A 27,278-nucleotide genomic window follows, 5' to 3' on the forward strand; every position below is an offset into this window, starting at 1 on the left:
ATAAGGTAGTGGTAGTAGTAGTAGTAGTAGTAAATTTAGCAGTGATAGTAGTATTAGCAGTTCAGCTATTTTCTTTTGGTTAGATTATGCTCCCATTTAACCATTCTCTGAAAGTTTCAACTTATTACCCAAATCAATTCTTGAGATGCGCTCTTTTGACAATGTGTATACGCATAGTGTATTTTGATTTGTTTCAAACTTCCCCTCAATACTGTAAATGAGTAGTGTGGTAGCAGTAGTGGTGATAGATTTAATAGTATTGGTAGCACGCAAATATTGTCTTTTTGATCATCTCTCTTAACATTTCCTGAAAGCTTGAAATTAATATAGTCAGTCATTCCTGAGTTACGCCCTTTATACCATCTGTATACACATGATTTTTTGTAATTTTTTGTTTGATTTTTTTCAAAATTCTTTAAAAGGTTCATCTGAATGCCCTTTGTCTTCTTGGAAAGTAAAGCTCAAACATGAACACCTTTCTTAATTTTATATACTATATGTACACAATGAACCAATTGCATAACTTACAGCCCTTGTCCTGAGGACTGTGGGGAGGTTGACATCCCCAAAGATATAATTAATGGACCTTAGAACTATGCTGGAAAAATACATCTCTTGAAATTTTGATCTAATGTGTTTTTGGGAATTATAGGTTCGGGGGGGGGGGGGGCTGATTTTCCTCCATGTACTTTTGACTCTTAAAAAGGGCACTAAAACTTCCAACTTCTAATAAATTTTGCCCCATTTGATGCAAAAGCCCACATTACTAGGTTTGAGCCACATTGCTTTACTCGAGTAAGGTTTATTTTATATTTTTGTTATTCATATTTATTTTTCGTTTGCTCCCTTTAGGGCTACTCATAACCCCTTTCATTTAATATAGAAAATATATTGAGAGAAAAAGTATTTGAATAAAATAAAAACATATATCATTCTTATTATATAGCTGCTGACAAGACTCCAGATGCCTTGGATGTATATAGTATTTACTCCAAAACCAATCCGTATGAAACTGACAAGCGTCCAAAATTGGTCCCCTGGTTACCGATTGATGTCGAAACTGTTACTTTTTCTCAAAAAGTTTTCGGAAGAATACCCGGAACGTTCGAGCCAGAAAGAGGTACAAAGTTTTTAAATCAGGAAATTTTAGTTTCGTTACTCTATAACCCTAGGTTCAAGTAAGTAGTTGCACCGGGGTTACTTGCTTATCATGTCAAATCAGTTATCAAATTATGCAATTCTAGTTACTTTTGATAGCAAGTTGTGGTGCTGAAAAAAAACCTTCATCTGGCAACTAGACAGTTTTTTCTGCACAGTGACGAAAGGCTTGTTAATTAATGTTTGCACGTGTGAGAAAATATAGAGTAAGCAAACCAAAATTGCATCAATAGTTGTAATTTATCTGGTATTCTTTTATGTTTTTATTGAGCAGATTTTTTTATTAGTGTGTGTATGTGTAAGAGATGAGTTAAAAATTATTCGCCTAATGCTGTTAACTAACACTCTGGAAACAAGAAATTGACTATACTGATCCTCAAGAATACTTTTTTTTTTCAAAGCAATAGGAAGCCATGGAAGAAACATTACCATTTGCTTATACCGATAATAATTGATTTAATTCGTGAATATCACCCACTGCATCGATTCCCGTGCGTATGTGAATCTAGAGTAAAGTCAACCAAATGACATGAATACTACTACTACTTACAACTCACCGCAGCACTAAGCCGCCTGATGCCGACACTGCTACGCACGCACCTCCTCCATCCAAATCTATTCAAAGCCTCCTTCTTTACACCTTCCCAGAAAGTTTCCATTTCTATTAAATCTTTCTTTACGTAATCTTCCCACCAAAACCGCGGACGATCTGCTTTCCGTTTAGTCCTAGACGGTTATCCAAAAAGGACATCATTGATAATCTGTCATCCTTCATCCGCAGAATTCTCAACCTTTCTCTCATTAAGTCCTAGAAAACGGATTGAACCACGTTTTTCGTACAGCCTACTGTTTGAACTATGGTCAGCGGGGTATTCAAAATAATCTGTCGGCAATATCTCTGGGAAACCTCTTCCTCGATTTTTGGAGCGCCCATGCTTCAGAACCATAGTTGATCACTGTCATCACTGTAGCTTCCAGTATTCTAATCTTGGTTTGCAGACTTATTTTCCTTAATCTTTCAAACTTTTTTCAATTGTTAAAAAACGCGCAGGGCGGTGGCTATTCTATATTATCATCTTCAATGTAACCAACATGTTTACTAATAATACTGCAAGGTAAGTGAAACCATTGACTTTGTTGATCTTCTCGTTATTCAGCATTATTTAAAATCAATATCTAGTGTATCTAGAGTCAAGTGAAACAAAATGGCATGATTAGATCTAGTTTTTCTGGTATTCATTGCAGCTTTTTTTGAAAATTTTTATTAAGAGATGAGTTAAAAATAACTAGTCTGAAATGGTCACCTTTAATTTGAAAGAATAAATTAAAAACACATACTCTGGCTTCTAATTATAACAACTGACAACATTTCACGACGCTAAAACACTTTCTTGGCCCCAGAGCCCTCTAGTTATTTACCTTTCAACACATTTTCGAAACTCTATTTCAATTTTAAAATTGCCTCAAAAAAATCGAGAAGAGGTAAAGCCGAGAAGATATCCAAACAATTCAAATGATCTTTCAGATTTTTAAGGCATAATTTCAAACTTTTGCCAAAACAAAGCATTCAAAGTGGTGGACTTAGTTGCCGAAAATATCCTGCCCCTAAGAACCTTAAACAGTTCATAGGGGTATGGATAAACTAAAAAAAGGCAAAAAAGACAAAAGAAAATAATTAAAATGATTGACCATAGAAGGCCTACTTAGAGGATCCAAAGAAGGAATAGAAAATTATGTCTGGAGTAGAAGAGCATTGAATTTTAGCATATTTTCTATATTACTCCAATAACAAAAAAATAAGTTTACTTGCAAAAAAAACAACTCTTGATTCAGTCTCATTTCAATGTTTTTACTTGTTTAAAATTTCCCACAGGCGAACTAACCAGGTAGAATTTAAGTTTTAGCCCCTATTACTGGCTTGAAATTTCCACAGGAACCAATCAAGCTCTCAAAAGAGGGGGCTATCGGCTTCTCGCTGTGACCTGCACTACAGGAACAATTTAGTTGACTTACAAAAATTCATTGCAGACATGCACAAACGAAATTTCGCTACAAGTTCTTAATCTATCTTTCCTCGTTGCTTCGATTCCCATTCTGACCAGTATGTGGTCATGGAAAAATCTACATGGAGAACGACTACTGAATGAAAAATGAATTTATTATCAACTATTCTTTTTCACTGATGATTCTATAAAATTCCACAAAGTATTTAAATGCTGTTTTCAGACGAATATGTCCCTTTTTAATTGTATATTGTGTATTATTCATTGTTGCTTCCTTATTTTTGACGGAGTTCATTGAACATGGATCATGTGTCTTTGATTTCTACCATGAATTGAGAACGACTAAAATTTTGACTAAGCTAATGTTAAGTTTGGTTTTATAGGACCCTGGAAACAGTGTAAATTTAGGGCAATGCCTGGAAACAAACGTCGAAAAAAGAAAAAAATCAAGGGACAAAAAAAAGTGAACCAGGAAAACCACTGACCTCACGTGATGACTTCTTATTTTGTACTTTGACCTCGCTTATCTTTTGTAAATTGTGTTTCTTTTTGAAAATAAAATAATAGAAGCAGGACCGTTGGTACAATATTTTACAAGATATAGACTAGAGTAAAAGTATACATGAACAGTAGCGAAAAGTCCTATAGTCTCCATTAAAGATTTTTGAAATATATCAATCTAGACCTCTCTTCGTAACTCCGCCTTTGCGCAATAACAAATGTTTAGCGCATTACGACGGGCTTGAACAATAATGACACTGGTTTATTTGCTCACGGTGTCAAAAAGGATTTGATATTTACTAGATTTAACAATGCAGATATCACCGCTCTCATAAGACAGAAAAAAAGAAGATAAACGAATTTAATTAAAAATACAATGTAATCAACTGGAAAGTATGTAACAAAAGCAGAGAAACTATAGTATAGTGATACTATATACTATAATATATACTATTTGCAACTATTGCAAAAATAATAGTAAAAGGCAATTTTGACCAGATTGTATAAATAATATAATACAGGATTTTGTTTTTCCGACACCATCACTCCGGTAAAACGAAAAAAAGTGGACAAGATCAATGGAATTTCTAGTCTTTTGTCATTAATTGGAAAGCCTGTGGTTGTAAAGAAGACTAGTTCACAGATTTCAGTGACTTTACAATAACTTTCTGATGAATTAGAAAAACTCAATGATGAATACCACGAACTGAAAGAAAAGACTGAAGAAGCCTTGAAAGATGACAAAGGAGAGCAGGTAATTTTTAATAATAACTTTTAATTTTTTAATTTCATTTATCTATTTAACTTTTAATTTATTAATTAAATTATTAATTTTTTTTTAATTGAATTATTTTTAATTAAATTATATTTATAATTGAAGTTATTGTTTGTATGTGTTTATGCATTTTAAATAAATTACTATTTAGATTATTTATATATTTCTATGAATTAATTACATTAATGAATACAAATATTAAATGCTGTGTTTTAAAATATATGTTAAAGATTTCGGAGGCAACAATTATACCGTTTTATTTGAAAATTGTTTGCGAGCCAAAATCCAGAGGAAAAAGGCAAAGAAACCATCTATTCCAGGCTACTTCACCAAACATTTAAGCACTATCGGGTCCAATTCTAAACAATGGGCGCCACCAGGGACAGGAGATAGAGCCCCCCCCCCCCCCCATCGGGAAAACAGGAATCCATTAAAATGGTGTCAAAGTGGGAAATAAGACAAGAATGACAAAGATGTAGAAAATTTTATTTTTATACCATTTAAATGGTGTAAACCACATATTTTCTCAACCTGAGGGGTTACAAAACATGAAAAGGTTTCCCTTAGGAAACAATATATAATGGTAACACGTGTTTGAATAAAATCCGTTTTTTGAGATTTCTATAATTAACCCCCCCCCCCCCACCCTTAATCCCTAAATCGGTTGATTCAGGCACTGATTAGCGACAATTTTAATAGTTTCTCCCTCCTTCAACAACAATTTCCAGATGATGAAATGTTTAATTTTTTAACGCGTAAGGGCCTATATCCGTCTGAATACTATTACTCCACTCGTGGCTTCTTGAGGAAAAATTGCCACCCATTAAATTGTCTTATGATCCACTTCCCAGTCATCAATGCACCCCTGCCGACTATGAATTTGCTAAAAAAGTTTTGGGCACTGCAAGGGCGTAAAAATCAGGAAGATTATTGTAAAATGTACCTTGCAAGTGAAATATTGACGTTGTCGGATATTGTGTGTAAGAGCACAGAAAAAATCTGTCAGGAGTTTGGGTTTGATTTGGGGTATTGTTTTTTAACTCCACATCTGATGATGGATTTAATTCTAAAAGTCGGTAAAGAAGAAATAGGCGTGATCGCTGACATGGATCAGCATCTATTTGTAGAAAGATCCACGAGGGGAGTGTATGTTTTCCACAGGAATTGTATCTTGGTAATTTACTCGACTGGACAACGCACCGCTGAAAAGTCGGATGTGGTTTTTCTGGACATGAATTTCCTTTATCGGTCGGTAATGTCTAACAACTCTTTAACGTTTAGTAATTAAAAATTGCTAAAGAATCCTTGTGATCCAAATTTCTTCGACATTGCCACCGTTGAGGAGAATGAACCACGAGCATGTTTTTTTTAATTACTGAATAAATATCTTTGGAACTTCATGACTCGGCAAAGGATTTTGTTTTGCCGTGCATAAATAGACCGATAATTCAGGCCACTTTGACTCCACACAATATTGCTTTGGTAGAGAATAAGGGTATGCACTGGACACCTTCAAAACAAAAATTTATTGCCGACTTTAATCTGAAATAGATTGTTGTTGTTCACCATGTTATTTTGTGATCGATTCTAGCCAACGGTTTCAGAGTCACAAAGATTCACAGAGTCCTCCAATTAGATCAAAAACCATGTTTGAAAACGGTTATTAGCTCTTCTGTCAGTACTGTTCAGAAGCAAAAACGAATTTTAAAAAGAAACCTTAAAACTTATTTTAAATTCAGCCTTAGGTAAAATTTAAGAGAGTGCTCGTAATAGGAGTCGTTGTGACGTTGTAACCGACCCAAAAGAATATTGTCGAATCTTTGCTGATCCAAACTTCGCATCATTCACTAACACAGACTGCAATATGGTCCTTTTGCAAGGAAATAAGAAATGTTATCTGAAAGAAAACATTGCTGCTGTAGCGCAATTTTAGAAATTTCCAAAAAACTCATGTTGGAATTTTATTACAATGTAATTAGACGTAAATGGCCGAGGGAGGGGGAGTTCAAGTGTATTATGGAGACACTGTTTCACTCCTATTAAAAGTTAGAACTGACAATTTATTAAATGATTTGGAAAGTGGTGCGCACGTTAGCTCTCAAATGGACTTTACCAATTGGAACGAGTCCGTTTATCCGGAGAAGTGAAGCGCCAGGCCCCAAAAAACTATTATACCTAAAATCCGACACGGAGAGTGACTTCATTTCCCATGGTGAGCTTGCAGGTCCGAAGATGTACTGTGTGCAAACAGATAAAGAGGAAATAAAAAAAAGTCTGCAAGGGGGTGCCGACACACTATGTGAAAGATAATTTCGATATGCATGTTTATAAAAACTGCGGAAAGTAGTTCAGTGTCAAGAGCGAAAGTCATGGTGATTTTTTCTTTAAAATTTAAGAAATACACAGTTAGAGTAGAGAAAAATGCCATTTCAGCCATATTGGATAAAGTCTATGTATGTGAGGGTGGTGTGAAGGTACTACCCCAGAGGCTCTACCTCACTTCAGACTGGGATGTATGTGTAAAATATAAACGACGTCTCGGTTTCAAGCAAATCGTTTAAATTCACTAGCAGTAGGGGGAGAAGGGAGGGATTGTTTTCATGTCAATAGAATGTTTCGCATGCCCAAGACAGAGACGTTTTTGTTGTATTATCAATATATTTCTTATAAATATTTTTAAGTAAGAAAACTGGTTTATTCTTCTATTATTTAATTTCCACCTTGCTACCAGCCTAGGAGAAGGGTGTGGCCCCTTGCTACCAGCCTAGGAGAAGGGAGTGGCCCCACCGCAGCACCCACCACGCCCTCCGGGGGCTCTTTTCCAAGTGTATTGAGATCATTTATTTGATGTTTCTATAAAAGAAAATATGGATTATTTTAATATTTTTTTATTATCGAGCATCTTAGTAGGAATTATAGGAGAAATTGTTATATTTGTATTCCTACTGTTGAGACGGTGATGACAACAACAGTCAGAGTAAAATGTATCAACTTAAAACTCCATTCAGATCGTTTCTTTGTAACCCCTCAAAGTCGGGTAAAACGGCACTTAAAAAAAAAAAAAAAATCAAAACTGAAATAAGATGTTTTTGGAAACCCCGAAAATAATCTACTATTGCTACAGTGTTTGGCAAGAGTCCTATGATAAACTGAAGGCTATCTCGCCAGACACAAAATTCATACTGGTTCTTGACGTCTTCAACCTTATTGAACCAAACTCTTGGTTTGTTATTGATGATTTAATTGAATCCATTGATCAATGTTCTCAGGAATTGCTACAGTTTTTTACTGTCCACTCTCATCACGAAAAAAGTTCCGTAACCCTTGTCCTTGACAATCCCGCCCACCAGAGCAAATGTATGAGAACACATGCTTTGAATTGTACCTAATATATCATCCGCAGGGTTGTCTGTGAATCAAGTTTACTATGATTATTTGTGCTTCCTTTTGTACTAACAACTGCACTAATTACTAGTAAATAAATACATTTTTAGGATCACCATAACAAGCTGATTCTTTGATTGAATGTTATCAATAGTTAGGGTCTTATACTTTCGTTATTCGCGAGGATCGTTGTTTACTTACCATTCATTACTATGAAGAATTCGATTTTTTTGCTACTCCAAAAAAATTATATAGAAAAATATTTGTGGAAAACTTGAAAGGCGTCACTTAGTCACAAATTGGAACTTATGTTTTCCTTGTTAAGGGTCAAAATCTATCGGCAGACAGCCAACAATGGAGTAACACACATTTCTCCATGACTTTACCCTATTCTGCTCTCTTTTCTTTGGTTTATAGTCCCAAGTTTCCAGGGGGCATGGCCCCCTGCCGGCACCCATGGGAGGCATATAAGGTTTGTATGGTCGATATGGTTGTGAACTTCAGAGGAGGGTCATTTGATTGGAGATTCAAAGCTCTAGTTCCCATTTAAGAAACAAAAGGGATGAAGGGCAGCTAGCCCCCTCTCTGGCACCCTCTTTTCTCCAAACGCATCTGATCGAGATTGTGAGATTTGTTCGCAATAGTTTAATTTTTCGCAATAGTTTAAAGAGCACATAACAATGCCTTCAGGCTGGACACAATCCTCCAGAGCCGAGGGGCAAGGGTTGTAAGTTATGCCCCGGGGCATATAAAGCTCTTACGGCACGGGTGGTCGTATAAACGTCAGATTTGATGGGGTTCATTTGATTGAAATTCAGAAGAACTAGTGCCCCTTTAAGAGTCAAAAGTTAATGGACGGCAACCAGGCCCTCTCCCACAAGCTGATCATTCCTCAAAACACATTCTATCAAAATTTGAGAGAGCTATTCAGCATTGTTGAAAGGTCCAGTAATTATATCTTTGGGGATGTCATTCTCCCCATAGTCGTCAGGGCAAGGGCTGTAAGCTAGGAGATCCGTTCATTTTTATACAGAGTATACGTTATGAAGAAAGGTATGTTTGAACTTTACTTTCCAAAAAGACGAAGGGCATTCAGCTGAGCCTTTCAAAGAATGTTGAGGGGATTGTTGAACTAAAACAAAACGCGCCACCTGTATTCGGATTGTCAAAAGGGTGTAACTCATGAATGACAGGGCATATTGATTTGGAACCGTCAGGAAGTGATAAGGAAGATTATCAAAAAGGGAATATTTGCATCCTAACAACACTACTACAACCACCATCACTACTACTGCTACCAATACTACTACCGCACAACTCCATTTACAATATCGAGGGAAATTTGAACTAAATAAAAAGACGCTAGGTGGCTGTACATTGTCAAAAGAGTCTATATCAAGAATTGATTTGGGTATTAATTTCGAACTTTCAGAGAATGCTAAAAATAGAAAATCATCTCACCAACAGGCAATATGTTCACGCCGCTACTAATACTTTTATCACTGTTACATCTACTACTCCTAATACTACTCCAACCACTTCTTCCATTTCAACTACTTGTAAAGGTAATACGTTAACACTACTACTTGTATTATTACTACCGCTATTACTGTTAATACTACCGCTAGTAATACAGATACTACTACTGTGACTACCATTACAACTTTGCCTTGGGGTACGAAGGTAAAATTTTAAGGAAATTTTTTGTGGAGGAAAAAAGATAACTTAATCACATCACGCCACCTGTGTGCAGGTTGTCAAAAGGGCTTAGCAGTAATATCTTAGGAACAATTTGTTGTTTGAAGTTGAAACTAACATGGCTTGTTGTTTGGAATGTTGAACTAACTAAATTTAAATATTTAAATCCTAATGCTACTGCTTCTACTTTGCTACTGTTCGTATTATTACTACTCCTACTAATATTACGGCCACTAAAGCTAAGGCTACTGCTATTACTAATACTACTTCTATTAAAACTAAGGGTATCAAGGCGAAAAATTTGGGAAATATTGAAATGATGTGGAACTAAATCGAAACACACTATGCTCACACAATTTGTTAAGAGGACGCATCAGAAATGCTTCAGAAAAGGATAATGGCACTAAGTTTGAACTTTCAGCGTGTATTGAAGTGGATGATGAAAAACCAAAGGTGATATGCGCATGCTGCTACTAATGCTACTTCAACTATTTCTGCTACGCAATGTAAAGGTATTAAGACACAGCTTTAAAGTAATATTTAGGCGGATGTCGAACTAAATAAAAAAAAGTTCTAGTGTCGTTTTTAAGAGTCAAAAGAGATTGGAAGCCAAGCAGCCCTGCTCGCACGCCTATTCATTTTCCAGGCAAATACAGTCAAAATTTTGAGACAGCCCTTTTGTTCAGGATAGTAGAACGGTCCAGTAACTAAGTTTCTAGGGATATTGGATAAGTCAACCCCAATAATTATGTAATCGGCCCGTTATGCTTAAAAGCTAAACATTGCTTTAAAACTAAATCAAAAGGCACTGTGTGTATGGTCGCCATTAAGACACCTCAGCAATTTATAGAGAGCGACTGGCGGTATTAAGTTGAAACTTTCAGAACTACCACTATTACTACTACTTCTCTTGCAATTTAAATTAAAAAACGGAGTGTTAGTCTATCCAAAGCGCAAGTTGTCAAAGTGCATAGAAATGATTTTTGGAAATAATAAAAAGTTTTATTTCTCAGGTAAACTTGACGAGATATAAAACTAAATTAAACAATACCGTTTGTGTCAGGGTAAAACATTGATGGAAAATTTCTCTAACACACAAATAGCAAGCCAAACCATCGATTCTTATGGAAAAAAATCGTAAAGATATAAAAGATTTTTTATTCACGGAGAAGACTATGTCAATAAAAAATGAATAAAAATTAGTTTAAAAGACTTCTTCCACAGAAGAAGTTTTTCAAATAAAAGTAAAGAGTTTCATTTAACCAAAAATAAGCAGAATTAAAATTAAATGATCTTCCAAATGTAAAACTAGCACAAATCACCATCAGTAAATAAATGAAACCCAAATAGAGTAGAAGTTACAATAAATAAGCGAGTCAAACTCGAAACGAGAAAATATTTATATGAATAAGGCTGACAAACCCCATGCCTTCTGAAGGCCAGAACATAATTTGCACTTTGCTGAAAAAAACAACAAATGACCGTGGATTATCAGCAATATACATATACAAATATTTATTCATTAAGGTTTCAATATTCTTTTATTTATTAAAATCAACAATGCGAGTACACCTGAAATATAAACATTTAAAAAACTACAAATGACCGTGGATTATCAGCAATATACATATACAAATATTTATTCCTTAAGGTTTCAATATTCATTTATTTATTAAAATCAACAATGCGAGTACATCTGAAATATAAACATTTAAAAAACAACAAATGACCGTGGATTGTCAGTTTAATATACATATATTAATACTTATTCCTTAAAGCTTCAGTGTTTTTTTTTTAATTCATCATAGTTAAAAAAAGTGAACAAATGTACTTTCTTTTCCATCTTAATCCTGTCTCTGTACTTGAAAAAAGCCTCAAGTTTAATAGCATTCCTTCTTTTATTTCTTAATGTTGTTCGGCTTGGTCAGCTAGTCATTTACCTGATTATCATAGCTTGTGGCACATCCGCAATTAATAGAAGTTGGATTTAAGTTCGGGTTTCTTTTTATTTTGATCACAAATTACTCAAAGACTAAAAAAAGGCCAAGATTCTGTTCTTTCTTGGTAGTGTTTAATTCGGTAAAGTAGTTTATTCAATAGTATTTAGTAATAAAAATATAGTTATAATAGTTATAAAAATAGTATTTATATGAATCTATAAAGATTACCAAGACCAGTTGCACATATTCAATCGATTGATAAGATTACATTCTTACTTTGTATATTCTTACATTCTGTCTTTGTCCTATCAAACAGTTCGTGGTAACGAACTGTAAGTAAGGAGCGACCCAGCTCAATAGTAACCGAAACTCTAAAAACTGGAATTTTGAAACCAATAGTTATATCAACAGAATTGGCTTATTATTCTGATTTCAAATATACAAGTTTCATTGAGTCTAGTCTTAACCATTTAAGGCTACTAGCCTGATAAAATTTGCTTGATTTTCAAAAAAAGGGAGAATCACCCTGTAAAAGCCATATAATCTTAATCAAAATCACGTGAACATTTTCAGCGTATCAGGAAACCCTATTATAGAGATTTCAAGCTCCTATCTGCAAAAATGTGAAATTTTGTATTTTTTGCCACAAGAAAGATGCGTGTTTATTTGCTTTTTTCCCCAGGGGTTATAGTATCAACCCAGTGGTCCTAAAATATCTCGATAGGGCTCATTCGAATGGAAACTCAAAGCTCTAGCGCCCTTTTTAAATGACCAAAAAGATTGGAGGGCAACTAGGCCCCCTTCCCTGCCCCTTTTTCCCCAAAATCGTCCGTTCAAAATTTTGAGATAGCAAATTTCTTCATTATAATTGAAAGGTCCAATGACTATGCTTTTGAACATAACATGACCCCCCCCCCCCCCAGCCCCAGTGGAAATGTCTATAAGTTACAAAATTTGTCCATTGTTTACGCATAGTATTTGTTATTGCAAAACATGCATAGGCATACATTTTAGATTGGGAGGGAGAGCAATTTTCTGATGGAGGTGTTTTTCCACTGGGGAATTTTCCATGAGGAGGAAAATCTCAAGGGCATGAACTTGTCAGTGAAAATTATACACTGGGAGAATTTGCAAGAACTCCTATACAAATTTATTTTTTTAGGTTTTGCTTTCTGTTTTCTATCTCAATTTTACGCTTGGAGTTGTTAAGGGTAATTGTCCTGGGTAAATTTCCACCAGAATAAAATTGTTTAGAAAATATTTCCGTGGGGAGGTATTTCTCTGTGGAGGTGGGGCCAAATTTCTTCAGATTATTTAAAAAATGATCAGACTTTAAATAGTCTTTTCCACTGATTGCAAAGTCTTTTCCATTGAAAGTAAGAAGCAATTTAAAACTTAAAACGAACAGAAATTATTTCTCATATGGAGGGGTTGCCTTCTCCTCAACAACTCTCTCTTTACGCTAAGGTTTGAATTTTGTCCCAACTCTTTTAGAATGACTCCTGATATATAAGGTTATAATCAGAACAATAAGAAATTTTTTTTAAAGTACGTAAGAAAAGTAGTGTAACGAGTGTGGTGTCGAGGAGGAGGAAACCCCTTCCATATACGTAATAATTTCTGTTCGTTTTAAGTTTAAATGTTGCTCCTTAAGTTCAGTTGAAAAATCTTGTTTTTTAGAAAAAAGAAGCCAACAATGTCTTTCCCCATATGAAAACCTTTTGTTTTTATCGATAATAAAATTCAACTAGACCTGCGTTGCCTGAGCAACGTGAAGTGTTGCGGCAACCTTTTTCCGGCTTCGCTGAATAAAGTGTTGCGAGAGCAACAGTTTGGTTTGGTTTCTTTGCTATCGGTTAAATGCTGAAGTTGTCAGCCTATCGAAGCTTTTAAAACGTTATGTTCAAAGCAGAACGCAATCAATAATCACATGATCAAAGGCTATTCCTCAGCGTTAAATAAACAACAATAACAAAAGAATGTCGAAAGAAGGGACTAAATTGACTTTGCAGCCAGTTGAACTTTATCCATTTCAATCGTAGCCATCGTGACGGATCAAGACCTGGAACAATAATCTCGTATAATCTAGTTGGTATTATAAAGCTATCCGTAACTTTTCAGGATCAAAATACCATAGATGACAAACTATTAATTATTACGAAACTGCCTCGCTGTTTTACGTTATCGTTTGTATCCGTTGCGTAAATACTTAATTCTAGGTTACAGCGAGTATGGATAGGCTACACCAACTAGCAAAAGTTACAAACCCCTCTTCACTAAAGATGATTGTAGCCTAACAGACGATTATGACTTACAAGTCCCATACATGTCTTACCACTGGAACCAACTCGGTCTTATCATCAAATACACTGGAAACAAATAATAGGTACACCAAATAGCAAAATTTGAAAACCCCTCACTGCCGAAGATGATTATGAGCTAACAGCTGACCTTTCCTTACAAGTCCCCTACATGTCTCACAATTGGTATCGACTTATTTTTGGTTTCAGTGTGTACCCTACTACTGAAGTTGTCAACCCCTTGAAACTTTCAAACTAGTATATCTCATGAAGGAATTTTATATAAAAAATTGGATGACATATACTTTGATCAGCTCATCAAGAGCTATCGATTACCGTCGAAAAAAAAATTGTATCTGTCTTAGTTCAAAAGTTGATTTTTTTTTGCCGTAGACCAACTTTCTAACGTCACCACTTAGAAAGGAGCAAAGGATAAGCTCCAATTTCTTTAGCAATGACAGAACTTTTAAAGTTTAAGAGGTACATCTGATAACATTTCTCTACCTCAGTCCCAAGTCCGAAAAAACAAATGATAAACCCAGCGAAAATCACGGCAGCACTTTCGGACCCGGGGAAAATGCCGCTTTTTTGCTTCTGTAAAATTTTCTATTTATCACTCAAAGAAGATATATTGGCTGTGGGGCCGGGTAACTGCCGCATATATTTAACACTTATAGATTTTAGTCCATCTTCAATTTCAAAGTGGTGCCTGCCTGTTTGCCTGCTAGAACGGAGCTTTCCGCTCGAAAGTAGAAACATGGTTTGATGAAACGAAAGCTTGGCTGCACAACTTCAGATACTCCTCCCTGACATAGGCTACATAACTCCACTTCACTTCGCACACCATAGGCTCTGGCTCGTGGACAAGCAAAACCATCCTTTTTGGCCCCAGGCAAGAGATCTGCGGAGCTTTCCAAAATGTAATGCCATATTCATCAATCCGGCCTGAGGTCCACACTTTCCGTAAAAACTGCAAGGGTTAGACCCTTACCAGTTTCCAGGAATAAGCCGACATTGGTGGCATAGGAAAAAAAGGGACAAAACCAAAGTGTTGCCCTCGCAACACAGTTTGCCCTTTGGTCAAAATATTGCCCCCGTAATGCAAAAATCTGTAAAAAAGATTACAGAAAAGAAATGGAGAAAGAAATAGATATACAATCACGAATAAAGAATGGCGATAAAGCATCCTCCGGTTGCCATCCCCATAAGACCACTTAATAGAAATAAGACTAATTAGCACAATATAGAACCCTAAGTTGTACTAAGGAAAAATGAAAACTTGATAAGTTTGAAATAATAAAAACTTTGTGAATGTCAGCACTAATTGAAAGGGGTGGATCTAGATCAATTTGTTGGGGGGAGAGGGAATGTGACAAGGGAGCCAATGAGCAAAATCTTTGGGGGGGGGGGGGGGTAATGTGGCAAAGGTGTCAATAATTGACCAAATTGAAAATGTATTTTAAAAACAGAATGAAAAAAGAAAAAATTAGGAAAGAGCGCACCAGAAAAATCCTGGGGAGGGGGAGTCCCAACCCCTCCCTTTGATCTGCTAGTGCTAGTTGAACAAGGCCCTATAAGACTAAAGTGCCATTGTTTCTACTCTTTCAAATATTCCAGAAGGAGACAGGGGTTTCAATTGGGGGACACTTTCCCAACAAGATTTTCAAAAAAAATGATTTTTTTTTATTATTTTTATTAAAAACTTCTTTTTTTTTATTTTTGTGGGAAAATAACATTGCTCTCTAGATTTTAAAAATATACGCCGCCCTGTCCCCATGTTTTTGTGATTTGAGACCAATGGAGTGGGGATCTTTCTGAAATACTTTAGGGTAAATAAAATGCCTCCGTAGTTCTTGCTGTAAGTGTGAAATCTGGTGGATCTAGAAGACCAGGATTAGGACTAAATCATTCGACGTTGATTGAACGCTGAAAATACTTGTACCTTGTGTCACCACTACTTCTCTTAGATAAGCTTTTAGCATAGAAGACAAAATGAACATTCGTTATTTTTGAATTCATCATTTTAGTTTGTCTCAACTAGCTAGACATCAACAGCTTGACTCTTAGAGGTACTATTTGGGGGTGAATTGTCCCCTAGAAATTGTATGTGATTTTGTTTTAGTGCAACCAAATGTCACTTAAAAACAAAACAAACTAAATCCTGTTGCTGAAACCTCCCTTGTGATTCATCACCGCAATTTTTTCTAGTTTTCCAATTTTAGATTTCTATTTAAATATGTTCCTTATTTGAAGATAATTATGCCAAACCATTCACCTATGACAAGTTTATCTCAAAACGTGTCAATCGTCAACTTTTTTTCCTAATTTAAAATGAGACTCCCATGTGACAAGTTGTTGCAAGAAATTGTCAATTGTCTAATATCTTTTTTTGTAATATGTCCACTAGTCATCTCATTTTGGGTTGGGGCATGGGGTTTAGCCGATATGTTTCTATTTCCGGATAACATCTATGTGAGTGCTGGTATTTCATGTGTTATTGGAGTATTTGTGCCGTTTATTTTTACAGTCTCTAGAGACTGTTTCCATAAGCAACTTGTCCTAAAAAGAAGAAGAGGATTATACCGTGTCTTTTCAAGATTTTATAATCTTATTTTCGCATGTGGTAAGTTTCATATACTAATAAAGGTCACAGGCAGGGGCAAATCTACTGCATTTTTCAGGAGGGGGCAAGTGGGGTCCGGATAGTCAAGGGGCATGGGATATGCAATAACTTTTTTCTCCACATTATTGGGGGAAACTGCCCCTTGTCCTCTCCCTAAAAGACGCCCCTGGTTAAGGTTTACGACAGGCTAATTTCAGGCTTGTAAGTAAGCTTATAACCTCTTTAATGATCACCTTCTTAGCGTGAGGGTCTTTGAGTAATTTCCCTTCTCCCTCCCCTCAAAAAGCTTGTAATTTTTACGAGTTCGTCAATGATGCTTTATTTTTTATAGTTAGTCTTTTTTTGGGGGTTTTCTAATTTTCCCCTCTCTAAAACGCTGACTCCTTGAAATAAATCCTTACGGACGAGCCTATCACTTTATTTGTACTGATATTTCTTTTTCCATTTGTTTCCTTTTCAATTCTTTGTTGTGCTGCTTTGTTTCTGCTCTTGATAGCTATTATAGATATGCCCTCCTAAGTTACAGAATAGGTTTTTTTGCTTGTTGATGATTGATTAAGAAGAATTTTATTTGTTGGCAATGAGTTATAATTAAGTTTCCTGTATGACTAGACGTAATAAAGTACATCTGTGCAAAAAGAAAATCGAGTTTTATCTGCGGTAAGCATCAACATAACCAAAATTTTCTTCTAAAATATATTTTCCTCGTTAAGGTCCCCTTGGTCCACTCTTCTTGACTTGAAATATTCATGCCCATCGGAGATAGCACTGCTTAACTCATTTCTGGGTTTCACGTAGTGTTATGACTCCAAGTAATAAGTATATTACCAAGACTAGTCGCACATACTTCAATCGATTGACAAGATTACATTCTTGCTTAGTATATTCTTACACTCTGTCTTCATCCTATCAAATAGTCCGTGGTAACGAACTGTAAGTAAGGAGCGACCTGGCTCAATAGTAACTTGGTTTGATTTGTTTGGCCAAGTATACATGCTCGTCAAATTACAAGCTGATCGGTGGAAAATGTAGGCTTATTCTGGGCGTCAGGAATCAGTAAAATAATTATCTCGGTATAAATTTCTATGATTTGACCCAGTTTGATATGTTTCATGTCTATACATTCAATCTTCGTTTTGTTGTAACTTAAGTCTACTTGTCCCTGCCTACCTACTCTTCAAACTTCAAAACAGGCATAAAACAGCAATGCAAGACCGTGACAAACAAGGAATGTCTTTTGGTATTTCTTAAATGAAGAAATTTTCCAATTGTATTCTTAAAAATTTTTGAATTTTACGCTGAAAATAGAAAAACTGTATTTTTCTACAACAGTTATAGTCAGAACCAATTTTACCAACAGGCTAAAAAGCCGGGTGGAACCTGATTTCATTGACATTGTTGAGCTTGTTATCTGTTAGAACCGCCCACACACTTGCAGCGGCGTAGTGGGCTAAAATTTCGTACCAGTAGGCATCAGAATCTAGGCTCCCAAATTGACACATTTTGTGTCAAAATGACTCAATTTGATGTTGCGTGAAACCATGACACATTCAGTCGAAATGATAACACAATCGACGCTAATGACACATTTTTCAATAAAAAATGACACAATCGACGAAAATGACACATTTAAAAAAAAATGACAAAATTTTGTCATCCAAGTCGTGTTATTTATCTGGTAATAAAAGAAAAATAAAATTTCAGTTTTCTAGTTCAAGAAAAGCTACAAATTAACGGAGGGGAATAGCACTATCTAACGGTGGCAGTAGTACACAAACAGTGCGGAATACAGGACAGATGCCATCACCATATTTAAAATATAAACCACGAGAAGAAAACAGCCATAGGTGGAAATTTCAAATCAAAATGTACGTTGAATATGTGAACTTAATTGGCTGCTTGATTGAGTATGTGATGTAGCCAACTGGTACGTACTTAATAGTAAAAAGTAAACAGCGTGCAGTTTACCAAAGCTGCAAATATGAGCAGTAACTCACATTTTTAAGAGTACAGGAAGGATATCCCACTTCGGATAAGATTACAAATTTCCAGAGAAGTCTTTCCTTAAGAATAATCCATCTGGCTTAAAAAGGCACTAACAAATATGACAAAAATACTAGATTGAAGCTAGTTGAATGGCTTATATATTGAGTAAATAAATATAGCTTCAAAATTTCTAACTGAACATACTTCTATTTAAAAACAAGATTACTTCATTCTAACATTACCTTGTTTCACTTAAAAAGGATTAAAAAGGTTAACGAGATCAGTTGCTTGAATTTGAAGTCCCAGAGTAGTGACTCTCGCCTTCACAAACTCCTTTCCAGCTCAAGGGCAACCATGAAGTCTATCATGAAGTCTTTTGTCAAAACTGACATCTTAGAGAATGATGATGCTTTTGTCATACCCATGATCTCAGGCTCTTTCAAGGAAATCTCCGAGATTTCTTTTGGTCCAAATACCGAAATACACGTGCTGAAATAAAAAGATGTGATACCCTCGAATGATCTCAAACAGTTTAGGTTGAACTGCCTGAACTTCCATGTGGAAGTTATCAAAAAAGCTAGTAAATGAATTGATCATTCTGATCATACTTTAAAACCTCTGGCTTGTTTAAACCCAGTGACTGCTTTGAGCGAAAAAGTTGACACTCGAGTGGGACTGACTGGTCGGTTCAGCAGCTTACTTGGGAAACATGAAGGTGAAGTAGAAAGGTCAATGAATGTAATAGAGACTCAGTGGATCTTGATGAGTGAGCAACAGGATGAGATTATCAGAACCATGGGAACTGGAATGTCTCCTTTGATCTTTTGGAAGACGTTATTGAATACGAAAGATGCTCAAGGCAAGCCACAGTTCGAAGAGCTGTCCCTTTTCATATTAAATCTGTGTGCTGTTCCGCATTCAAGTGCAGCTGCAGAACGTCAATTTTCAGTTCTATCAAATATAAAAACGAAACTCAGGAACAGTCTACTTCTCGACACGGTAGACTCACTGATGCATGGAAAGCAGACGGTCTCTCGTACCTCAGGAACCGTGCACGATTGGGAAATTCCTCCCGATATGCGGAAGAATTTTATGGCCTGGTACAAGGAGAAAGAAGAAGAGACCAATGACCCCTAGATATAGCCAGGGTCGAATATAGTTGAAGTTCTGGGAAGGGAGTCTGTGTGTGAGAGGTTATCAAGTTGTTCAGTGCTTATATATCTGATATTCGTCTGTAATTTATAGTACAAATATGCGATTGATTTTGGCTTACATTTTTCCTCGGCCTCTAGGTTCATTAAAAGTACGATTGTAACCATTAAGACAGGAAGACGGCTTAGTAGTATTGTTGGGTCAAGCTAAGCTTCAATGAGGGCACAATGAACCACAGAAAAGTTGACAGACAGATAGTTGGAACTGTTTTTTCTGGGAACTAAGTTCCGATTGCCGAGTCAAAGTGACATACTGTACAAGAGAAGAAAAGTAGGCACAAAGCATGCTAAAACAAAAGGAAGCGTGTTCAGGCGTTATACTTCATTTTTATGAATTTCTTCTCGATTGAATCCAGGTCTCGGACGAGTTTTATGCTCGCAAACTAAAAAGCTCAAACGTACCTACTGTGGTCTTGTATTTTTCCATGGTGTCAACTAAAGCTTAGCCGATTACGATTACAATGTCATGCGAAAAGTCTTTAATTTACTGTTGGAATTGATTGTCCCTAAAACTTTTATAAATGTAAATTTGCCTCGTTGGTTGCCCAGACACAAATTCATAGTGTGTAACATTAATTTAATCGAATGTTCCTATTACTTTCATGACGTCATAAAACTGTCTCGATTCCAAGATATAGTTTAAGGTTAAGTTTACTCCTTTTTGAACTGATTTGGAAAAGATTATATATTCAAAACCCTAAATAAAGATTTGACAATTAAATATGACACCACTTGTAACAAAAAAATATGACACATTCTGTGACACATAATGGAATCTGAGATGACACAAAAAGCACATTTTTGGAAAAAATATGACACACTCATTAAAAAAAAATTTGGCAGCCCTGATCAGAGTGTAATATTTTATAGTATTTTAAACATTTAATTGCATTTTACATTTAATTGCCACAAGGTATTGAACGCATTTAATGCGCATTTAGCGTTTAATATAGTATAAGAGGGATAAACGTTTAATTCTATTTAAATAAATAAAATTCCAAAAGCAAAATTCTTTTTTATAATAAGTAAAATTGTATAAGGGAAATTTGAATAGCGTAATTTTTATTTTCATTCCAATACTGTAATAACTAGAAAATATAATATTGTAATATAATTCGCTCTCAGTGAAGTGCCAATGACGCAGTAGGCTTTATATTTTTACAGTTAGGGAGGTAGGCATTAGCTAAATCCTTGTTTGCAGTGAAAATAATTTTTTGTGAATAATTTTGGGAAGAAATAAGATTAAACTAAATGTTTGATGTATAATGCTGAAAATTTGAAATATTTGATATACCAGCTGCTGAAAAGGCCATCATTTCAAAATTCAATTTTCCTGTAATTTCATTTTTATTTTCAATGTTGTAATAAGTACGTAAGAAAATATTTAGATATAATTCATTTTCAGTAAAGCACCAATGGACGCACTAGGCTTTAGATTTTTGCAGTTAGGGAAGGAGGCAGTACCCATACTTTTGTTTGTAGTGATTTTTGTTCGTTTCAATCTTGATTCGTATATTTAATTGAAGCTTTAGATTTGTTTATTTATTTACATTAGTACATGTTGCATATTTGTTTGCTTTCATTGTTTATTTTATTTTTGTTCGTTCTGGGTTTCATTTGTGCTATAAACGTAAGCTATTTTTGTTCGTTTTAAGCTTGTTTACATATTCAATTTTAGCTATACTCGTTTTAAGATTTATTTATTCATTTATATTAGTACACAAAAGAATAAAAACGAAGGCAATACGAAACCAGAAGAATGGAACAACAAAAACAGCGCAAGAAGAGATAAGAAAACTAGAATCAATATTTTCTTTTAAAGAAAACCAAAAACAATTGACTCCCCCTCACGCACAAATAAAAGCAAACTAAATTTATTTAAGCTACTCCAGCCCCATCCAGGTACAAGAGTCCAGCCTAATGCAGGTTAGATTTTAATTACTTTTAGTTTTGTTGACGAGCAGTTCTGATTTTCCCCTTCTCTTCTTCACTTGATTAGTTGCAGTTCCTTTTTCTTATTGTTAGACATTTCTTTTCTTTTTTTTTGTTTTTATCGGCATTGAACTTGCCTCGTTTGACGTATCTAGAGATGTTAACGGTTTTTTTTTTGTCTTTGCCTGTCCTTTTTCGGTGTCTGACGTTAATCCCCTGGAAAATACCCCACACAGAAACCTTTTTCCCCGTGGAAAATAATGCCAAGAAAATAGCTCCCCACGGAACTCCACCCCAGAAAATATCTCCCCCACGCGGCTGGTTGGTCTTCAATCCCTCTGGATGCTAAGAAAAGGGAATAGAACTCTAAATTTTGGATCCGATGAGCACGCTCCGAAGTTTCTGCGACCTAGAGATGGAGGTGGGGATGAGGAAGGGACAGTCTTCCTCCTCTACAGAATAAATTCTGCTCGTTTTGGGGTTTAATATTATTTTTTACTTTCATAATAACAGCGTAGGTCAGAAATATTACCAAAAATCCTAAGGGTGTAAACATCAATGTAACATTTTTGATGCTTTTTTAAAGTATTTTTGTACCTCTTCCCTCCCCCTCAAAAAACTTTGCTGAAAAATACCCTTTTGCTGCCTTTTTGCTGGGAAACTTTTCCACCAAAGTGGGAGAGGTTTGCCGGCATGATTTTAAAAACAATAAGAAATTAAAGTCTTTTTGAAATTTAAGTGTGCTAAGAAATTTATTAACATTTCTCTGGAGGAGTGGGTATTTTTACATGAAAACAACTTTCCATGGTGAAATTTTTCTGTTAGTCCATATATGACTGGGGCTGCACCCTCCTAAATCCCTTGCTCATCAAACTAACGTCTCTATTGCTTTGACAAAGTTTTTTATTCTAGTTAAGCCGCTCTAATGTTTATAAAGTCTTCCTTAAGAATTGGGAACAAAGTCAAACTTTAGTGTAAAGATAGAGGGACTTAAGAGGGGGAAGCCCCCTCATATATTGAAAGATTTTGTTTATTTAAAGTTTTAATGTGGGTCCTTACTTTAAGTTGAAATACTTGTTTTTTTTCTATTTGATTTCGTAAAAATATTATTGTATTGAAACACATGACACATCGTGAACACAGGATTCTTATTAATGGATAATTCTTTCGGGCTTTGTCTGTTTTGGTGGGTGTTTTAAGGCTGAAAAATCTCTTATTAGCTAATTTATCTATCATAGGTTGCCTCTTCGTAGTAGCATAATATATGTAGGAATTGATATATAACAAGTTGAAGGTAATATGCTTGAGACTGTCTGTGCAGGATTTTGACTCTTTTTGATAGAAGAGCATCGTCAAGTGCTGAAAACTATGTTGTAATAATGAATAGGACCAGGATTGCACTAAGTATCCATTCATAATAGATGTTCCCAGGGACTTCTTGCAGTTGGGCTCTAAGCCGGCTTAAGCGCTTCGGTGTAGAATTGAGAAGATGCGTTGGTCTCTGTCCTGATTTCAAAGATTTAAAGGACATGAAAATTGGAACTTCGAATGTTTTGACGTTAAAAAACAAATATCGTGTTGACATTCTGACTAACAAACTGAGACGATTCTAACTGGACTTATTGTTATATTATTATGGACTGGAGTTTCAGAAACTCGTATCCCAGGGGTAGGAAGCATGAAATTAGGCGATATAGGAATTGTTTACTCAGAGGAAAAGGATGGGGTACATAGACAGGGAGTAGGGCTCATTATGAATAAAGAAGCTGCTAAGTCTTGTTTAGGCTGGGATGGAATCAATGATAAGGATACTAATCTCTAATTTTATGACTAAGAAGTTCAGGGTATCTTTTGTAGTAGTATATGCCCCTGCAGAGCCGACTGACGGAGATACTTGTGATTCAGATGAATTTTAATTCTAGTTACAGAAACAAATAGACAGGGTTCCAGGTACAAATATGGTGTCTTTAGTAGATTCTAACGCCCGGGTTGGTAGAAATAGGGATAGATGTTATCCCAGCCTAGGTAAATTTGGTGTAGAATAAGAAAACAGCAATGACTGCAGACTATTGCAATTTTGTAGGTATAATAATATATTTACAATCAATGCAGTGTTTGGTCATACAAGGGCCCATAAGTTAACATGGTACTCACCTGATAGAAAGACAGCAAACCTTATTGATTATGTTATTGTAAACCGAAGACTGGCAGGATCAATACAAGATACTAGGGTAAAAAGGAGTGCTGTTATTGATGTTAAAAGTAAAGATCATCATCTGGCAGTGTCTTGGGTTAATTTAAAGTAGAAATTTCAGAAGAGTAACTACCTCCCAGGAAGTTATCTTTGGGAAGACAGTTAGGACTGCATCTAGAAATATTAATGAAAAAGCGTTCTGTTTCATAGTCAAGAGAAGGGGCTTGTACAAAAACTATCTGAGTGATAGGTAATATGAAAACAAAAGGAATGTAAAGAAAGCGCAGAAAACATTTAAATATGGACTAAGGATGTGTGAAGTGGAGGCCTTGGATAAAATTGCCGAGAATCTGGAAGATGCATCTATACAGCATATTAGTAAAATATTGTACTGGGGTGCTAATAAATAGAGAGAGTAGTCTATCTGGTCCTGTCCCAGTTACAGATAAGAACCGAGCCAAAATTAGTGATTAGGAAAGAGTTAAAGAGAGATAGGCAAACATTTTGAGCATGTGCTGAACCAAGATAGAGTTGCAGGAAAACATAAAGAAGAAAAGGAAAAAGTTTGCAATTCCTCGGATGTCAAGTAAGATTTGTTTTGTGAGGAAAAATTAGCGACAGGACTAAAAGGATTAAAAATAATAAGGCTCCAGGTGCTGATAGTGTGGTAAATGAGTTTCTTAAATATGGCGGCTCTGAGGCTAGATATAAGTTACTGAAGATCATAAATATTATTTTGAAAAAGGGGAAGTACCCAGCCATTTTAAGAAAATCTTAATTAAAACCCTGTATAAGAAAGGTGATAAGAGTGAGTATGGTAATTATCGAGGGATTAGTCTGGGTAGCAGATTACTTATTAATAAGATACTTTTTAGACTGAGAGTTGCTGTAGACAAAGTTTTAAGAGATTAAAAGCTCGGTTTTAGGAAAGGTAGAGACAGTGTCAACCAAATTTTCACTCTCAGGTTAATAATTGAGAAGTGTTGAGTTATTAAACACCTTTAGCCCTCAGTTTTATAGATTATGAGCAAGCGTTTGATTCAGTTGATAGAAGAGCTTTAGTAAAAGTTTTATCCTTGCATCATATCCCCCTTTATATGGATAATTTTGATGGATTTGTCTTAAGGAGCACTGGAACGGAAATGGGAGACCTTGGAATCAAATGGGGAAGAAAAAATCTTCTGAACTTAGATTATGCTGATGATTTAAAGCCCCCTAGATCAAAATGTGAGCAAAATGACTGAACCTTTTGAGGTTTTGCGAGTTATAACAAATATAGATAGTGAAAACATTGATATGTCGTTTAATCAAATTATCGTCCGACGCTTCAAATTCAAAGCAAAAAATCTCATCGTAAAACTCTTCTAATAACGGATTTGAAGTAAAACAGTGGTTCAATTTGGATGCGTGATCTAATTGCCTATAGGCAGTTAATTTGGCTCTGCATTGCCATTGTAAACTGCGTTAATCAGCGATGCAAGAGGAGGATCTGACGTTAAATTATACGGTACAAATTTTTCCTGGGGTTCCGACAACACTTCGGATAGAGAGAAAATTTCAAAGTAACAACTGTTTCTGTCATTTTTCCGTCACCTCACTAAAATCAATCACATGTGAAACAGTTATTAGCAATTTTTGATTAGGATTGCTATAAAATACATTTAGAGGCCCCTTTTCGCTGGTTCATATAAACATTTAGCTCTACAGAACTGTGTTTGAACCCCAGCACAGCAGTAGTGATCTATCTTCAGATGTAAGTGGCCCCATAGCCAACACCCTTTTCTTCGTTTAATGATTAAAGATGACGAAGAAGTTTAACGGTGATTCCCTTAAAGCATATTATATAATCTCACGGGGCCCTTGGCAACCAATTCAATCGGGGGAGGGGCCTAGCAATAATTCCAACGGGGACCCTAGCAACCAATCCTAATGGAATCCGTAGCATCCATTTCCATCAGGCCCTTAGCATACAAATTCACCCTGGCCCCTAGTAACCAATTCAAACGGGTGCCCTAGCCAAAAATTCCAACGCTAGGACCTAGCAGTCAATTCCAACGGAGGCCCTAGCACACAACTCCAACGAGGCACTAGCATCCAATTCTATCGGGACTCTAGCATACAATTTCAACTGGAGCCCTAACAACCCATTCCAACGGGGCCCTACTAATCAAAACTGGCGGGAAGGTCCGATAAACCAGTTCCAACGAGGGAGTCAAGACGTTTTTTCAAGACATTTCAATATGTTTTTTATTTGAAGATGTTTTTAAGACATTTTTCTCAGGACATTTTTCAAGATTTCTTTGGTTGTTATGTAATAGGGAATATTTGCATACTTCAAGGGTAGCGTAATCTCGCATTACATGCTAGACTTCAGGGGCCCGCGGGGATCCCCGATTGTAACTGAGGAGGACTCATCCAGGGGGCGGGCGTTACGTAATGACGATGCCCATCTGTGATGTTATATAATACTTTAAGAGATTCTTTTCTTTGGGATTTCATTTTTCTCTCAAGGTGTTTTTTGATATTTCATTTTCTTTCAAGACGTTTTTTCATAGGGAACCTTTAATGCCAAAGATTTTTTCCGCCTGAGGATTCGAAAGAGATTTCTCCTCAACGGAATGGAGCGCTAGACAGCTGGACTTTGAAAGTTTTTCTAATATTTTCTTCCGGGAATACTCTCCACCTGATAACTTATTCCAAGCACGGAGAATTCCCTATCCCACCATCTAGAATCTTTTTCCATATGCAACTCTTTCCATTTGCAATTTTTCCATATGAGAGCACGCAAGCATCCTAATGCTATAGATTTTTAATCTATTAGACGAACCTTTAAGAGATAAATTTACGAGGTAGATATATGCCTTTAAAAAGGTAAATTTACATCATATTAAAAGATATTTCTGAGAGGTCTTGATGAAAAAGTAACGTTTTAATTGCTCTGTTTGACGCACCTGCAAGAAAAATGAGACACATTTTTGTATTCAGTTCTTTTAAAAAATTTGGTGAAAATGCCACTTTGCATTTGTGTGTGTGTGTGTGTGTGTATGTATGGCTGTGTGTGTATATAGGTGTGTGTGTTTGTGTTTGTCTGTGTATGTGTGTGGTTGTGTGTGTGTGTGTGCGTGTGTTGTGTGTGTCTGTGTGTGTGCGTGTGTTTGTATATGCGAGTGTGTGTGTTTGTGTGTGGGTTTGAGTGTTTTTGTTTGTGCCTGTATGTGTGTTTGCGTTTGTTTTTATGTGTTTGTGTGCGTGTTTTGTAACTAGTATAAATAGGTGTAGGTGTAAGTAACTAAGGAGAACTATCTTCCTATGTTTATATTCTCTAAGAAAATTCTACCCCAAAAATCCAACTCATCTCTCTAGACTTTGGTAAAAAAAACTTCTAACCAATCTCAGACTCTAATATACCCTTTAAGATTCTGGTAGTAGTGCCTTTGTCCTTCGAATTTCCTATTCTTGCCTTCTTTACTTTTGAATAAACATTATAAAAATTGGAGTGGTTTATGGACCCTAAAATAATGGAAACATAAGAAAGTAATGCAGTAAAATATTTTTTGACTTGAGCAAAACTGG

At 35.7% G+C, this 27,278-nt stretch overlaps 2 protein-coding genes across 2 annotated transcripts in view; both read left to right on the forward strand.

Moving 5' to 3' along the window:
* Window positions 1-3,736, forward strand: part of LOC136030410 (little elongation complex subunit 2-like) — a 54,999-nt gene extending 51,263 nt beyond the window's left edge. The window contains exons 9-10 of the mRNA XM_065709371.1: window positions 947-1,120; window positions 3,545-3,736. Of these exons, the coding sequence (XP_065565443.1) occupies window positions 947-1,120; window positions 3,545-3,645 (275 nt within the window). The 3' untranslated portion in view covers window positions 3,646-3,736. The remainder of the gene's footprint in view (window positions 1-946; window positions 1,121-3,544) is intronic.
* A 12,366-nt stretch (window positions 3,737-16,102) lies between these two features.
* LOC136030411 (uncharacterized) overlaps window positions 16,103-27,278 on the forward strand; it is a 53,544-nt gene continuing 42,368 nt past the window's right edge. Inside the window, exon 1 of the mRNA XM_065709372.1 lies at window positions 16,103-16,382. Coding sequence (XP_065565444.1) covers window positions 16,205-16,382 — 178 coding nt within the window. The 5' untranslated portion in view covers window positions 16,103-16,204. The remainder of the gene's footprint in view (window positions 16,383-27,278) is intronic.

Source organism: Artemia franciscana, chromosome 8 (assembly GCF_032884065.1).
Source record: "Artemia franciscana chromosome 8, ASM3288406v1, whole genome shotgun sequence".
Classification (NCBI taxonomy): Eukaryota; Metazoa; Arthropoda; class Branchiopoda; order Anostraca; family Artemiidae; genus Artemia; species Artemia franciscana.